The sequence below is a fragment of the Podarcis gaigeae genome (genome assembly GCF_964106915.1).
Source record: "Podarcis gaigeae genome assembly, chromosome: 3".
Lineage (NCBI taxonomy): Eukaryota > Metazoa > Chordata > Lepidosauria > Squamata > Lacertidae > Podarcis > Podarcis gaigeae.
Window position 1 is genome coordinate 26,051,829 of NC_139680.1, and position 17,229 is coordinate 26,069,057.

General features: G+C 40.1%; 2 protein-coding genes across 18 annotated transcripts in view; one reads left to right on the forward strand and one right to left on the reverse strand.

The window, feature by feature from the left end:
* The window catches only part of TRAPPC12 (trafficking protein particle complex subunit 12), a 647,809-nt gene that overhangs the window by 103,010 nt on the left and 527,570 nt on the right, over positions 1–17,229 (forward strand). The gene's annotated exons all lie outside the window — the stretch shown is intronic.
* MYT1L (myelin transcription factor 1 like) overlaps positions 1–17,229 on the reverse strand; it is a 282,351-nt gene that overhangs the window by 81,041 nt on the left and 184,081 nt on the right. For 12 of the 17 annotated variants that reach the window (XM_083729979.1, XM_083729970.1, XM_083729982.1 and 9 more), the window contains 2 exons: positions 8,916–9,286; positions 5,215–5,310 (listed from right to left, as the gene is read on the reverse strand). In XM_083729979.1, coding sequence (XP_083586105.1) covers positions 5,215–5,310; positions 8,916–9,286 — 467 coding nt within the window. The remainder of the gene's footprint in view (positions 1–5,214; positions 5,311–8,915; positions 9,287–17,229) is intronic. The other 5 variants (XM_083729985.1, XM_083729974.1, XM_083729973.1 and 2 more) reach the window with 1 other exon arrangement.

A 17,229-nucleotide genomic window follows, 5' to 3' on the forward strand; every position in this document is an offset into this window, starting at 1 on the left:
CTGGGCAAAACCAGAATATTTTGCTTCATGAGTCTGTGTGACTGGATTTGAATATATAGACATGTGGAAGCCTGACTTCCAGAAATGAACATTTAGAGGAAGCATTGCCATTTTTATGTTTTTTAAAGAACTCAAATATTTTGCTGTGGAGGGGGAACTGAAATTTTGCTTTGACATCCTATATTACAGGCTCTATAGTGATGTCCTACTTTTTCCTGGACCAGCTTCCCAGACTTTAGTGAAACGACATTGAACTAATCAGTTTTTGGAATCACAACTAGGCAGTCTTACTTCTCTCTCTCTGTTGCATTTGCATTTCAATTCCTTCCCTGTCTCTCATCCTCACCTTTAAGACTTTTCACCTTTCCCATCATGCCTTGACAAGGGTTTGTTTAGGGACCAAGCTGCTTCTTCACAAAGATTTTATGGAATCCCAATTCAAAATATCCTGCCAATTTCAAATCTCTTACTCTCTGCAGCAATGGCAGAAAGTAGCAACCATTTTTTCCCTGTGTACAGTTAATATAAACATATTCAGTTTGCAGCTGAGGCAGGCCTATTAATTCAGAAATATTTTAATAGCCAAGGACACCAAAGCCAGCTTGAGCTCTGTGACCCTTCCAATAGTCCCCTCTAATTACCACTTTGTCTCCTTAAAGTGGTTTCCTTGCTAGTAATAGGCTTCTCTGTCTTTCTCTGACTGCAGCGGCTAGATGCCTGGCTGGCTAATTCTGGCTTTGGCAAAGGATGCTTATGGCTGTAATCTGAATTAATTCTTTCAGGCAGATGTATATTTTAAGATACAAAAGCACCGAGTCTAGGGGTACAGGCAATAGATAAACATAATGTTGTAAAGACGTCACGGCAAGACTTGTTTGGTGAGAATTATTTCATGCTCTCTGGCAATTTTTGTTTCAAAGCTATGGCATCCTTTATGTTTTGCCTGCTATTGTTTTTGACCACTTAGTGAAGCTCCACATACTGAAATTCTAGAAGGAAAAATAATCTCTTTCCCTCCTGGCCAACTACTTTGGCACAATCAAAGGTCCACAAAAGAAGGAGAGACTGGTTATCTGGAAATCTTTCTGGAGCACAGGTAAGCAAGATATGGGTAAAATACCTGTAAATTGATACTAAAAAGGAAAGGAGCTTCTGATGGCCCAGGTAAGAATTTTATACTCTTCAAAAACTGCTTCTGCCTTTTCCTGAATTCCCTGATCTGGTTACGGATAGTTTCGAAATGCCTCATATTTTGGAAACCCACTGCTTCTGAACAAAGTTCAAATTTCATAAATCAAATTAGACGGACCTAGGTTAAACTGACAATTTATGTTTGTGTAGTTTATTCAGTAGCAGGATTTGACTGCAAAGTTATGAATCTCGGGTGTGCAGTAGGATTAAAAGTATTCTTGTACTAAAAATTTTACTGTTCATACAGAGACTAAAGTGTTATGTCCCCAAGATGAAGCTATCATGGGTGAGATCACTTCAGATACCCATGAACTGTGTTGCAACATTCTTTTACCAGTGGTGGACCTGGGTACTGTGGCACCCTGTGAGAGGCCAAAATTTGGCGCTCCAAAGATGGATAAGGAGGCATTTGGCTTTGGAAAGGAGGCATAAGAATCTGGCAGGGTCCCAGATCCCTCTGACCTCCTCCCCAAAGGTGGGAAGATGCTAACTGGGCTTTGGGGAGGAGGCAAGAGGACTCCAGGACCCTGCCAGAGCCCTCACACCACCTTCCCAAAGCTTTGCTTACCTGGCTTTGAGACAGCACCCTCTCAGAGATGCACTCAGTGTGTGTGCACCACTTGCACAGCCCCAAATCCTGCTTTTACATACTAATAGTGTTGTATACGGTTTATGTACGAGAGGGGGAGAAACCCCGGAATGTGGCTGAGAAATTCACAGTGTTATTAGGGATGGACGTATAATGTATGTCCCTGACCTTCTCTCTTGCTGCAGGAATAAATAATTTATGGCTTTGCTGCGCTGCCAGAGTATCCGGGGAAGGCCAAATTATGACTGTGTCAACTCTTCCTTCCTTCCTGGCTATTAATGGGAAGAGGGGAATGGACAGAGGATTGGGGATATTGATGCAATTTCTTTCCATGCTTCCATGATCTGATTCTATGAGGCACACAGACGCTTCTTCTATCCTGGCCCTGCTGCTTAATGACACAAAGGGAATGTATGGGTAGTTGTTAACATTACTGCACAAAGAAAGAAAGCTACAATACAGAATTAAGCGTAGTGAAAAACACACACAGTGAACAGAAATAAGTAGGTAATAAAGGGATAAATAAATAAAAATCATTGGCTCTCAAGTAACAAAAGCTTTAGAACAGGCTTTTCCCTGTCAAATTTCTGTGGACATTTCAAACAAGTGTCTCTTGCATGGAATAGAGAGGTATCGCTTACCTAGACCTATATGATACAGGTAACATTCCCCCCTGTTAAGGAATCAACTTCCTTTGAAATTTTTAAAAAAAGTATTTCTGGGTGGGTGTGGAAGTACCGTAGTTTTCAACTCAACTAGCTTTTCACTGCTTCTAGTAAAGTTGCTTGGGCTGTGACTCTGAGATTGTCACTGGTATCTATTGTGACAGAGAACGTATGAACTATCCTCTCCTATTTTATTTTATTTTATTTTATTTCCACTTGATGAAGCAGGAAATCCTACTAGGCTACTCCAGCAGGAGCACTTATTGATTATTTGAAGACTTATTGATTACACAAGGGCAGGAAATGGCATTGCAGGTCCTGCGACAAGACTAGCTAGATGGCAACAATTGGGCAGGGAGGGGAAGTGGGAGAAAGTTCTAATATGTCAGAAAAGGTCCCCAGCTGCACAGCTCATTTATAATATGTAAGAGGTGAAATCAGCCCAACATTTCTCATGAGCAGATTTAAACAGAACCTTACTATCCGACCAACCACCTTGTGGCGATTTTGTTCCCTTTACACGCTATAATTGGCACTCCACTGTAGACCTAAAAACCCCCAAATCACCTTACTAATCATTCCTTGACAATTAGGAGATAAGGACAGTGGTGTTTGTTGGCTTGTGCCATTACAACCACCACCACTTATATAGAGCGCTTGAATTTTAAAGCACTTATCTTCTTCAATCTTTACAAGAGCCCTGTAAGGTAGCCCAGTGCTGCTACCCTCATATTGCAGATACTGAAGCAAGGGCTGAGAGAAAGTAAATGTAGGCTCATCACAGAGATGAACTTCAAACTGAGTGATTCTTGATTCACACCTGAGCAGCGACTTTCTTAATTCCTTTGACTGGAAGGGAGGTCACTCTGAGGGCAAATTTAAGGATTGTAGGCCAAGTTCTCCCCCACACCCTTCACAATGGATTGCTTTTCAGTTCTGTTCTTAGGACCAACGCTCATTCGTGATGTGGAGAAAGTTGCTAAATATTTTCCCCAGTCCTATAATACCAGGACTCTTGGGTATCCAGTGAAACTGATGGGACATTCACAGCAATCAAAATAAAGTACTTCTTTACCAGATGCAGATGCGGGGAACATTTGACCCTCCAGATGTTGCTGCAATGTCTGTCATCCCCGACTATTGAGCAATGCTGACTGGAGCTGATTAGAGTTAGTCCAGCAACATCTGGAGGCACATAGTCATCACAACTAGTAGTCACTGATAGAATTATTTTCCATTATTTTGCCAGTCTCCTGAAAGCCACCCAAACTAATGCCCATCTACCCATCTTGTGGCAGAGAATTCCTGGCCTAGCTCAAGAAAAGGGATTCCTTGAGGTACAGCGGCTTGTCTTTGAAGAAGGAAAAAAAGACTGAGGTTGATCTACATGTAGCAACATTTGTTTAAATCAGTCAGCTGTCTCTTTCAAGATGCTTGCTATGGGGATAAATTCATCCCTGCATCACTTATTTCTGCCATAATGTATTTGCAAAATAAATGTGAACACTGGGCAGTAATTCTGTATAGACAAAAGGGAACCAGGCAGTGTGCCCATTCTAAGTAATCTCCACCCTATCTCCATATGAAAGTTGATAAATCTCCTTCCTGTGAGCCTTACTGCTGCCTTACTGTTTTATGTAGGGGGGCAAGTTCATAATATTTTGATGGCGTATCCACACTTTGGTAGGAGTTCTGTCCAAAATGCTCATATGGATAGTTTGTGAAGGCAGATGTGCATATGAACAAGTTTTGATAAATCCTACCTTCGGATTCATATATATATATATATATATATATATATATATATATATATATATATGCAGGTTTTGGTGTCCTCGGGTGTCTTCCCGTGTAAAAGTTGGGGTGTCTAGGCGACGTTTCGACGAGGTCTCACTCGTCATCTTCAGGCTGGTGCTTTCGGCTTCTTGTTACTGGAACAGAGCTCTGTTCCAGTAACAAGAAGCCGAAAGCACCAGCCTGAAGATGACGAGTGAGACCTCGTCGAAACGTCGCCTAGACACCCCAACTTTTACACGGGAAGACACCCGAGGACACCAAAACCTGCATTCCTGTACCCGTGAAAATCTACGAAAGCAAATATATATATATATATATATATATATGAATGAACTAAAGGGAGGGTAATACTTTTAGGGTCATCAAAGAGCAACAATATACACATGTTTTTAAACAATGACAATAACAACAGCAAAAGAATAAGGGTGAATTGTTTTTGTACAAATGTAATACATGATAGTGTTATTTTTCTAAGCTATGCCTGATTTGAAAACTAGAATAAAATGCCACAACAAACATTCAACTTTAGTGACCTATTTTTTTCATTTCCTTATTCTATATTAGAACCATGTCACTAAATAACATGATTATGCTGCGGTTGCACTGAAATCCCTTCATGTGCTACTTAGTTGCCCCCACTAATATGATGAGTTATTCAGAATAAATAAAGTGGCACCCCTAGTGATAATATCCATCCTGTATCTCATTAAATATGTCACATTTTCACAATAATGTGAGTTGGGAGGGGCGGGAAAATATTAACGTGTACAAGTTTTATAAAGATATGGGGGGGGGGGGAAGTCTTCCAGATCTAAACCAGATCTAACCCACACCCCTTTAAGGAAACATAAATATAGATTTGTATAGCATAATTGTAAGAAATGGGTGAGTGTTTTCATCATTTGTATTGACTCTCCTGGGAGTTCTAGAATCAACCTGATTCTTCCTGACCCTAAGGGGTTTATGAAATACCTGGAGCACAAGCCATCTTGAATGTCTTCATATGATATAGGCTAAATGGTGCCTTGGAACATCTGTTCCTGGAGCTCCTCCACCGGAGATTTCTTTCTATAATAGAAAAGCTTTGTGAAACAGTCTTTGGGAACCATCTACCACCTGATGTGATCTCCTCTCATAAGGAGGAGAAACAGGTCACTTAAGTTTGGCCTCACAAATTAAACGGGACATTAATACTAATTAAGCAATAACCACCACAGAGGACGGCAAACCTAGAAGAGCCCCCCCTCCAACAATGACTCATTCTGCCATATTACATAGGATTTATGGGATAGGTGATTTCAAGGGGGGTGGGGCTCATAATTTCTTTCGGGGTAAGGGGTGAGATGCAAAGGAAATTTGAAAGATTAGCCATTCTTTTAACGACTAGGGTAGAGCAGTTATGGCCTTTTGAGGGTGTAACAGAACTTTTTGAAGACAAGGTATATATTCAATAAAGGAGACTCAATATACTTAATGATATACTGAAGAAGGTCTTTAAACTGTTGAAAAGGAATTTTAGGGGTACATCTTATTGCTGAGGTGGAAGTCTTTGGTTCTCTTTAATTGGTATTTTGAGATTTGTAAGAGTGTTGCTTTAGTATGCTTTGTATATTTAATCAAAGACCAGGAGTGGAATTTCATAAGAGCCTAACTGCTTTTGAAATATCTATCTTATTTATATACCTCAGGATCTATGCTTCTAAAATCCTACACTAGGTGCACTAATGTAAATCCATTGAAATTAGATTAATTTCTGTCAGAGAATGAACCTAGAAGGTCACAGAAATCAAGAGGACCAGGGCTTTTTTTCAGCCAGAAATTGCTGGAACTCAGTTCTGACACCTCTCAGATGGGCGCCATTGCCATTCTAAGAGAATGAGGGAGCTGTTCATGGTGAGCTCTGGCACATCTTTTTCTATAAAAATAGCACTGCAAAGGACTATGCCCAGAATGCTCAAGCACCTTCCAAAACCTCTCTCCAGAACATAACCCACTGTGCTCCTTGTTCCCAAAATTAAGGGAAATCGTCACTCTAGAGCAGCCATTGATGCTTCAGGAAATAAGGCAAGCCTCAGTGCGCACACAGAAGGACTTAGCTGCACACACAGGGCTTCTTTGACGTATTATTTCTTATAGGAGTCTGTTTATTTGGCTATAACCCCTTTGGTGGAACATTAAGCAAAGGAAGTCTGTAATATTATCCAGAATGGAATTTGTTAACTCCCTTGATCTTAGGATCTGAGAAAAAACTTGTGCTAATGAGTTGCAGCTTTCTTAAAGCACAATCTCAAATATTCACCTTAAGGGAGCTCAAGTTGCCTGTGCTGTCCACAGGAGGAAAAAATAATAATATCTTAGTGCTGGCGCAGAGTTAAGACACCTAGTCTCTTAACTATGGTTTAGAGATTGAGAGTTCTCCACACTGTCTCTTCTCTCTCTTGTACTAATTATCTCTACTTTTGTTGGTCTTAACCACCTTCACTGCTAAGCAAGACCCATTAATCAGATCTGAATGTTGCTTCAGCCCTAACCACAATGAAAACCAGTTGGTGGTGGGAATAAACCAGTGAAAACCAGTGGGTGGTGGGAATAAACCTATACAATTCCACAAAACCCAATCTCACTCTCTTAACCATTGCTTGACAAATCTGGAGTGTTATGTCTATATCAACACAGACTTGAATTTAGGGGGTGAAATACATTTCTCCTGACCTGCTTCGTTAATACACCATCTTAAATTAAACTAGCAAAACCTTCACATTTCTTCAAGAAACAAAAGTTTGTGTTATATTTGGTTATTTGTTTCATGATACCTTTGTGCACTAACAAGCAACAAGTGTGTTGTCTGGTTATATGCGAAGTTTCAAAGAACACAGTGATATAATTATATTTTTATAGTACTATGTAAACCCCTTTCCTGCATTTCTACCTTTGTCAAGCATTGTTTTTCCAGAATCAGGAATCAAAAGGTTATTTCTTATGACTAGAGGCAGTGTACTCCTCTATCATTATACACTCCAGTTCCTGTTTCTAATAGGAACTAGCTGTGCACAAAACAAATACCCAAAAAACAGTAATCAGTTATACTGATTCAGGTCACTTGACCATGTAGCTGTGTAGAGAATCAGTAAAAGTAATGTGTTCCATAATATATCAGTAGCAATCAATTTATTTCACAAGGTTGTCTAAATTCTAAGTAAGTTTGTTTATTCTCATTATTTTGGATAGCATAGATGCATTCTTTGCTATCAAACAGTCTAATCCTATGCATGTATACTCAGAAATAAGCAACATTTCTATCCAATAGTGCTTACTCACTAATAATTATGCATAGTTCCAAATTATTATAAGGTTTGTTGTCCTCTATAAATTCTCCTGTCTGTACAATTGGCCTTCTTAACTTAGTTGTAATTAATGATTACAAACCTTCCTTTTGTTCAAATTCCAAATTAGCAGAATATGAAACGATGCTTTGTCCCTAAATTGCTCTCTTGCAAAACTTGCATGTTTTCCTTCTCTGAGAATTTTGTAGAATTCAGAAAAGGAACCATATGAGGCACACCTTTCCAGTCTCTTTTAAATGAGTACTTTTAAGCCACTTTCTACTTCTTACCTAAGATAATTCTGAAACAGAAATCAGACAACTTTCATACCTGGCTCCTAAGAGGAATCCAGCTGAGGAGTGCTAAAACTTATTATTAAAAAAGAGAATCTTTTTCTTATATTCTTATTGATTGATGATTAGAAATGTGAGTCTACCCAACCAAAAACATGTTCCCTGGAAATGGGAACAAAATACTTTTTAGATGGTTCATTATTATTATTTTTATTATTACTGTGTGAATATTCATTTTCATGGCATTAAGGTATGATCTGATTACTGTAGGAACTACTGAAGTTAAAAAACTGGAAACTAGTGTTTAAAATAACAACAATTATTTTAAGAGTCCACAGAACTTGAACAAATGCCTTTGGTTTAATTGTATTAGTAATATATTAACTGGATGTCCAATGAGTGTCTCCTAACTTGTTGAATGGTGTATACATATAATGCTTTTAACAGGGATACCTATGTAAATCTGCCAGTCTCCATAATTTTAATAAAATCAGCTAAAGTACACAACATCCAAGTCTCAAAGAACCAAAGTAGGTACCACTTGTTCCTTGCCTAAAAAAAGGTGTAGTTTCAAATTTTCGAAAGGGAAGATGCCCATATTGCATTGCCAAGAACACCTGCAAACATGTGGCCATATCTATATGAGAAGCAAACGATTACTATGAAGGAGACAAGTACAGCAAACAAACATGGGATTTTCCGGACACAGATATGTGCAAACATAACCATTTGCTTCCCAAGTTCTTTGGCTAGTCTCGTGGCACTGATAACTCTAAGCATCAATACAGCCACACTTCTCTGCAAGAATTTTGAGCATGCAGGAGTCTAAGCTACACATTTTGAAAATTGGACTGCTAGCTGTTTCAAGAGCTATTTGTAGGACGGTCATCTGAAAATGATTGTTAAGAGAATGCAGTGAGGACAGTTGTCAGCATGTAGCAGAGAGACGGTAGCAGAGTGACTAGTATTAGCCTTAAAGAAAGATGCACTGCTAAATCCCATAATACCATGCTGGAAGATTAACCCAAAATGTGCATGGTGTTTATCTATGCATTACCACTTTCTTCTTCCTCTTCTTCCTCTTCTTCCTCCTCCTCCTCCTCTTCATCGTCCTCTGCTTCGTCTGCTTCCTCTTCCTCCTCCTCTTCCTCCTCCTCCTCTTCAACCTCCTCCTCATCCCGATCTACTTCTTCATCCTCCTCCTCCTCGTCATCATCAACTTGCTCCTCATTATCATCAGAATATTCCTCTTCCTCCTCGTCTTCTTCCTCTTCCTTATCATCCATTTCCTCAGTTCCATCTGTTTCATAGCATTCATCTACTGAAGAGTTGTCTGTTTTAACTACAAATGATTTTCTTTTAGGAGCCGGTTCTTGGGGTTGCTTCTCTTGCGTCTTTCTTTTTTTTGCCAAAGGACAGCCGTAAACACTGTTCAGGAAAACAAACACATGTTATTGCACCGTCTGCCAGACCACCTGTGAGCATATGATCAAAGGGGGAGGGGACCTGTTTTGATGCAATTGCTTGTTTAAATGCTAGTTCTCCCAACATAAACCTTTGCTTTAAAGATGGCTACAAGAGAGAGATGTGGAAATATTACGAGCTGTCACTAATGAGCTTACAAAAGTGACTATTGAAATTCTTATTCCATTAAGACATAAAATAATAGTGTTGTAAGGAAGCTGAAACGTAATCAAGTCCAATCCCTTCCTGATGAAGGAAACCCATCCCTGCTGCATCCCTAAAAGAGACTATCCATCTTCAGCTTTATCAAATGAATGAGACTATACTGGCCTTAAAATTCTGAGCTGTGGACTTTTCAAGTATTGTTTGAAGTCATATTCTGGTTTATAGAAACACAGAGCTGAAGTCTGATGAAAGCAGAAGAGAGTGGTACCATTACTTCTTCTGATCTAGATGCCATATGTCTACTGGTATAACCCGGAATTGCACTATCCTTTAAAACTGCCAAAGTGCACAGGTGACTCGTGTTTAGCTCATGGTCTACTAAAACCCCGATATCACTGTCAAATGTACTGCTCTCCAGCCAGGAGCCATCCATTGTGTATTTGGGCATTTGCTGTTTCCTGTCTAAATGCAGAACTTCACATTTATCTCTGCTGGTGTTCGTTTTGTTAGTTTTGGCCCAGTTTTTCGTTCTGCCAAGATAATATTGGATCCTGTTTCTGTCTCTGAAGGTATAAGCTGCTCTACTCAATTTGGTGACATCTGCAAATCTGAAGAGCATCCTCTCCACTCCAAGTCAGTTTATGAAGATGTTAAACAACACTGGGCCCGGGAAAGAACCCTGAGGCAACCCCACTTTGTCATTATTCACCAGGCTGATGTTGCTTTTCACTAGGATCAACAGCAGAAATGGATGTCACCCCCAGTGTCCTTGCCTCACTTTCCCAATAATTAACTAATACTGCAGTCGCCAACAAGCTTGCTCTCAAAATAGTTACCCAGGTGATTTCTGATAAAGAAGTTGTATTCCAGCTAGCAAATTCTAAACAGAGGGAACCAAAATGTATACCATATGGGGAGGGGGAATCCAATCAAGCTTCTGTATAAAGGCAGTAGTGCAGTATTAACAGTTATTAACATCTCAGCAAACTATGACATCAAATCTAAGTCAGGTTCAGATGGTTTTAAAAATTGTATCTTAGCCAATAAGCCAGTGGCATATCATCCATGAACTGTAAATGGCAGCCAAATAAATATTTTACACACCATCGGTCTGGATCTTACAGACTAGAGTTGTTACTGTGGGTCCCCCCCCAAAAAAAACACACATCAGTACCTTGGGTGGGATTCAACTAACTAGTCCAGCTAGCAGAAGGGCTTCAATTACTTCAATTACTCCTCCCATGTGCCTACCAAAATTGGCTGGGGTGTGTGTTGAGGGAACATCTACCCACCCAAAAGAGTTTGTGGTGGGAGGATTTTTCTGTCTGGTAAGCAAAAAAATAATAAAAAATATATAGATTCCCTTCACAGAACTAAAAATTCCTGGAGATTTGTGGGAAGAGGGATAGACAGTTACTTAGGAAATGTAGCTCTGTGAAGAGACTAGGGGGTTACCCCAGAAGCCTCTGCCCCTTTAACAAATTGCATTTCCCAGCATTCTTTGGGGGGACAGCCATGACTGTTGAAAGTGGTATGATACTGCTTTAAATGTATAGTGTGGATGGGGAATTAGTTCTTTATAAAAATGAATCCTTGGCTCCATATTTCATTAACATGTTCATTTGGAGATTTATGGAATGCTGTCGATTTGACTAATTAAAAACCTCTCACAAACTGTCCAGTCAGTCTTATTTTAAAGGTATCTCCTTACATTTCCAGTGATGACCAAAAATTTGTTCAGCCCCACTGTTACACTGAGCAAGATCGTAGTTACATTAACATTAGTGGTTTTGTACAATTAATTTCTCTGAATTATTCAGTACAAATAATGAAAAGAGGGTGGGATTCATAAATAAATACCTAAAAGAAGTGAATAAAAAAGTTCACTAAAGTGAGAAAGGATAGGAGGTGGGAAAGAAAGAAAGAAAGAAAGAAAGAAAGAAAGAAAGAAGAAACCAACACAGTTATTATCTGCAATTAGCTGAACAGGAAGCACCCAGTAAAATGTTATAAACGAATATATTTCATTTTTTCATGTCTTTATGCAAATACATACAAAAAACAGAGTCTAAAACACCATCTAAAGTTGGTACATACAAAAAAAGAGAGTCTAAAACACCATCTAAAACTAGAAAAAGAATACCGATACCCATCACCCAAAATACATTAAGCATTATATCTATCTATCTAGCTGGGACAGTTTGCATATTATTTGTTTACATCATTTATATACAGCTTTGCCAAACATTTTAAAATGACTTCTTTTTTTCCATTTGGCTCTGTCCTAATGTCAGGACTGGCTGCATTTTGCATGTTAACTTTTCCATTACCAATAAAAACTACACCTGTCTGTACCAGACCCCTTTGCTAATTCTGTCCAAATATTTCCAAAGTTGTGATATAAGCATTTGTGCTGCAGCTAGCAGATGTTGGATCAGAGTTTTATCATGGAGAGCATTCATTCATTCATTCGGTCCACCCCAGGCAACCAGCAGACCCAATGATGATGGCAATTCCTCAAAACTCAGTGACTGGTAGACAGGTCCACCATGAGTGGAAATATGAGCCTTTACAGCACCAATACTGAGAAGAGAACTTTGGATTTATACAGAAAGGTCTGATCAGAGTAAGGTGCCATCTAATTAGTGCTTTTAAAGTGGCTTCCTGTAAATGAGCTAAAACAGAATGAAAAGAAAAATCCGACCAAATTTTTTTTCCAGCTTCTCAAATCAAGTTTAGTATGTAAATCATCCTCCCAGTAAAGGTCAATGTTGCTTGAAAAACCATTTCCCAAAATGTCTGAGGTCTGCAACACCTTCTCCACACATGGAAAAAGTCTGCTTTGGTTTTGGCACAGTACCAACCCGTACTGTTTTCAGCTTTATAAATTGTTAAATGCACTGATATTTTAATACAGTTCTCTCTTAATACTAAGTTCACTGAGTTAGGGTCCTGAAAGGGAGATGCTGTGGGTGAAGGGAGTTTTAGTCCAACAATATCTGGAGGGCCACGTGCTCCCATGATTGTACCAGTGGTTCCTGCAGGCATTGCCTATTGACCTCTTAGGCTTCATGCATCCAGAAAGGATTTCTGGTACGTAACTACCATGTGACAGCTAGAGATCAAGAGAACTGGAAATGACTGTGTAATGGGGAGGTATGTGTGTAGAATTTGAATGGTTTAGAAATGAGTCAAGCCATTTGCAGGCCCAGGCACAGTGGAGCTGCAGACAATGGTACCAAAGCATGATATAGTTGCAATAAACACAGGACCACCAATGGGGATTAAACAGGCCACAACTTTATTGATTACAGATGTTAGCAGGGTTTGGTGAAGGCACTGGGCATGTATCCTGAATCATCTAGCCCATCTGCTGCTTGATTATTTTGGCAGGGTTAACCAAGCTTAGGGATCACCCTATGACGTACATCAGACTGGGGCGACTCTCCTCCAATATCACCATTTGGGGGTGCCAAGGCCCATTAGCCCCCACCTGCATTTCTGGATGGAAGCACCTCTCCCTGTACCCTTTTAAGGGGATACCCTGATCCCTTGGACCTCCCATCCACTTAGACTAAGGATCCAACCCAGTGCTTCATCCGCCATAAACTTGTGGCAATTGCTATGAGGTAGGAAACTCTTCAGAAAGGGTCAATGAGTCTGAAGGCAAATTCCTCCCTGGCTCCAAATACAGCGACTGAAGATTTCCATAGCAAGGTGCTCTGCACTGCCTTCCCACTTAACCTTGGGCAGCCCATCCATATAGGGAGGGTGAGTAGGAATCAGTGATGAATGAGGCTGAATGTGACTAGCTTTTATAGCCAGGGAAGAAGTCCCCCCTCCCGGTCCACTCCCAAACCACGCCCCCTAGCTCACCCATGATTGGCTGTGATCGTGGGTGATGCCCCAGCCATCTGTGTGGCCGGAAGAGGAAGTGCCGAAGACAGAACGCAACCCCTGACCCACCACAGCTGTGCTGGAGTTCAGCCACTGCTCCTCACCAGCTGACTTGATTCGAGCCATGGCTGGTTCATCACCAGTGCTTTGCATTCCCACAGCTACAGGTATGGCCCCAAGGACAGTTTGTAGATTTATTGCCATGTTAGTTTTGATAATAATGGCAGTACTCTTGCAAATGGCTTCACACTGTGCAAACATTGTGTAGGACTTTATGTACGTACTGATCAAGGAAGCATAAGTGTTCTAAAACCCTAGGAAGAGCTGGGTTGCAGAATGGCCCTGCAGGTAAGCTGCTTTCATGCTACAAACATGGATGTGTTACTAGTAAGAGTATTCTTTAAAATAATGTGAGAAGAGGCGTTGAATGTTTCACTGTCTGTGGACACACTGGGTTCTTCACTCATGTACTGATAGCAAAACAACCACCCAATGCTACACTTCACATTTTTCCTCTGTTATCTCTGTGCAGTAAATTGCCACATGTGAAGTTGTTCCATTTTTTTAAAAAAAACTAGGATTCCGAAGATAAGCAACCATAAAAATAGTTATGGCCTGCCAACTCACTAAAGGCTGGAAGACTGAAGAACTGGATCTTAATAAACAAAAAACCCAAACTTTGCTGTTCATTGGGCAAAAATGACACATGCAGTGCTACTGATGAACTTAATGATCAGGACCAAGCAGATAGGTGAAGCAGAAAATCAAATTAATTCTGGTAGTCATTTAAAAATTAAATGGGATGCAGAGCACAAGAAAGGCGGGGCGACAAGTTTATACTGAAAGCAGTGTTGGCCACATGTATACATGGAACAGGATATGCACAGCGGGAGCTCAAAAGGTCCTTTTCTTCAGAAAAGAATATGTTTAAGAAATATATTTTCAGCATTTACAATGGAATTACAATGGGCGCAACAAACATTTTAATAGTGTGGAAGAAGTTGAAATTTTAAAATGGCACCATCTGGAACTGCGAATGTTTCCATGTTAAAAATCTGCTCAAGAGGGCAGAATTCAGATGAAATTTCTTCATATAGGGTTTGCACCCACCTGCTTTTCCCATGTGTTCAGGAGACTCACCCCGACCCCAGACCAAGAGCACCTCTGTCTTGTCTGCACTAAGTTTAAATTAGTTAGTGCTCAGAAAAGCACAACAAACCCTCTTCTTTCTCTTTCCTGTTCATTCTGCTTTCTCAGCGCACGGTATTTAATAAACTCTATGGCAACATTATCTATACCCATAGCGATATGCAGAAAAATATTATATTCTTAATGAAATAATACGTAATTTCTATGTTATATTTTAATAATGTATTTTAAAATGGTGCCTTAAGCCCTTCATGAGCACTGAATTAAAACAGCACTGACAGTATCGTTTATTATTAATAATAATAATTAAGGATACCTTGTAAGAAAAAGTGTATTTAAGATATGGAACCCACTTCCCAAACAGGTAGCTCTAAATCTTTTATTGCTATTAATTTTCCACATCATTAAATTACGATTATTTCTAAGTTGTCGTCCACATGTTCCCATTGGTTTTATATGTGAGCCACTCTTCTGTGTGACTCAAGGTTTTATTATGAAATGTTACATTTCCCAAGAAACCGCTTAATGTTGCAACCCATCTCATCTCTTTTTTTACTTTCCCTGGCTTTTGCCTTTTTACCACCTGGCTCTCTGCTTGATCTTCCTCCTCAGTTTCATGCTCCCTCACCCTGCCTTGATGTCCTCCCTTCAATCCACCCACTCTTACTCTCTTGTCTTCCCTCTCTCCTTCATAGTAGGCTCCCATCCTACTATCCAACCAACATTCTCTCTCAGAGGCTTCTACCCAACCAAGCTCTCTCCGTCTCTTCTGCCACCTCTTTCACTCCCATTTTCCTTTATGTGTATTGATCGGTTGGTTCCTGTTTCCCCTTCTCTTTTCAGTGGCTGGGACTCATACCCACTGTCTGCCCTCGTGGGGCTGGGTAGCGCTGCATCCTCAGTGCACTCTCCCCACATAGTCACTTCTGGTCAGACCACCAGCACCTCAATTTACCAGAGAGGATGCCTCTTTGTCCTCTCCTCACACACTATTTGACAGTCAGAGCAAGAGAGGGACATGCATTGAAAGAACAGGGAAGTAATGCGTGAGTGTTTGACGTAACTATGGGTGGAAGATCAAGACTTTATGCCTGAACAGGAATATGATGTGCATAAAGATACAGTAATGATATAATGTCCATTTAACATAATTCTAAACTAGCATAATTCTAGCCTTGCACGGTCTACAAAAACTGAACTACAAAATTCACTGTCGTTTAATGGCATTGGAAGTGCAGGTCTACTACAGTGGTACCTCGGATTAAGTACTTAATTCATTCCAGAGGTCCGTTCTTAACTTGAAACTGTTCTTAATCTGAAGCACCACTTTAGCTAATGGGATCTCCCGCTGCGCCACCACAGCACGATTTCCGTTCTCAACCTGAAGCAAAGTTCTTAAGCCGAGGTAATATTTCTGGGTTAGCGGAGTCTGTAACCTGAAGCATATGTAACCTGAAGCGTATGTAACCTGAGGTACCACTGTATACTATTTATTTGGGGAACAACATGGTATATTTATTATAAAACTATTGTTGATGTGGAATCAGTGACGGATAACCATTCTAGTTAATCACTACAAAATCCAAATTGACAATAATTTTACAATAAATGCACAACATTGTTCCCCAAGTTAATTTTATTCAAGACTAAGCAAAGACACACTTTTATTCATATATTTGGGAAAACAACAAGGAAATTATATAAAGAAACCTTCCTGTAATGCAAAGGTGTGAACACTATAAGGCAACAACTTAAATTACTATTTTAAAAAAGTGCGGCGGGGGGGGGGAACAGTAAGGAAGAAAACTGCAGCTAAATCAGGGACACAAGATTCTCACATCCAACTCAAAGTATAATACATTGTTCTGTCTCTTACATGGTTGGTTAGGAATCATTCAAGTGTGTAATATTCTGAATTGTAGTTAGAGGATTGAGATGTTATACATTCCTGATTTCAGAGGAAAAAAGGGATTGTAGCTTTTCTTAGCACAGGGGGAGAAAGTTATTTTCAAGCAACTTAGAAGAGGCAGTACCTTAGCATTCTATAGTGCCATCAGCTACAATCTGGTTCTTTAAAAATACGAAATTTTATTGGCGTACGTTTAGCAAACATTATGACGAACTGTGGGTTCAGTTTGCATTTCCTTTTCCTTTCTTACTCAGTAGCTTTGTAATACAACCACTCTTTCTTAATGCAAAACACCTGTTGGCATGTAAGTTGGGGGCAAACATTAATTGTGTGCCGGGGTTCCAACTTGAATAAAAATTGGGGGGAGGTTAAGTCCGCCTCACATAATTGATCACAAGATGTGGCAGGCACACACACCATTTGAATGGCAACGCCCATCAACTTTGGTGGGGGACGGGGGTGCTGAGGAGGAGGCTGATCCAGCATCCCGGAAGTGTGTTGCAGCTGCTACTGCCCCTTTGGCAGCAGTGGGCAGTGCCCTACTTGGAGGTTCTGCTGCCTTTGTGGATCTTGCCACCTGAGGTGAGCACTTGACCTCGCCTCATGGATGGACTGGCCCTGCCCCACAGCCTGCTGCAAGGGAGGTTTGGATGGCAGCCTAAGTCTACTTTTACAGATGATATATTTTTTATAAACAACAACACAAAAAACCCCAAACCACAACCTTGACTGAATATGTGGATATTTTTCCTCACAGGATAGGATGAATGAGAAAGATTTCAAAGTG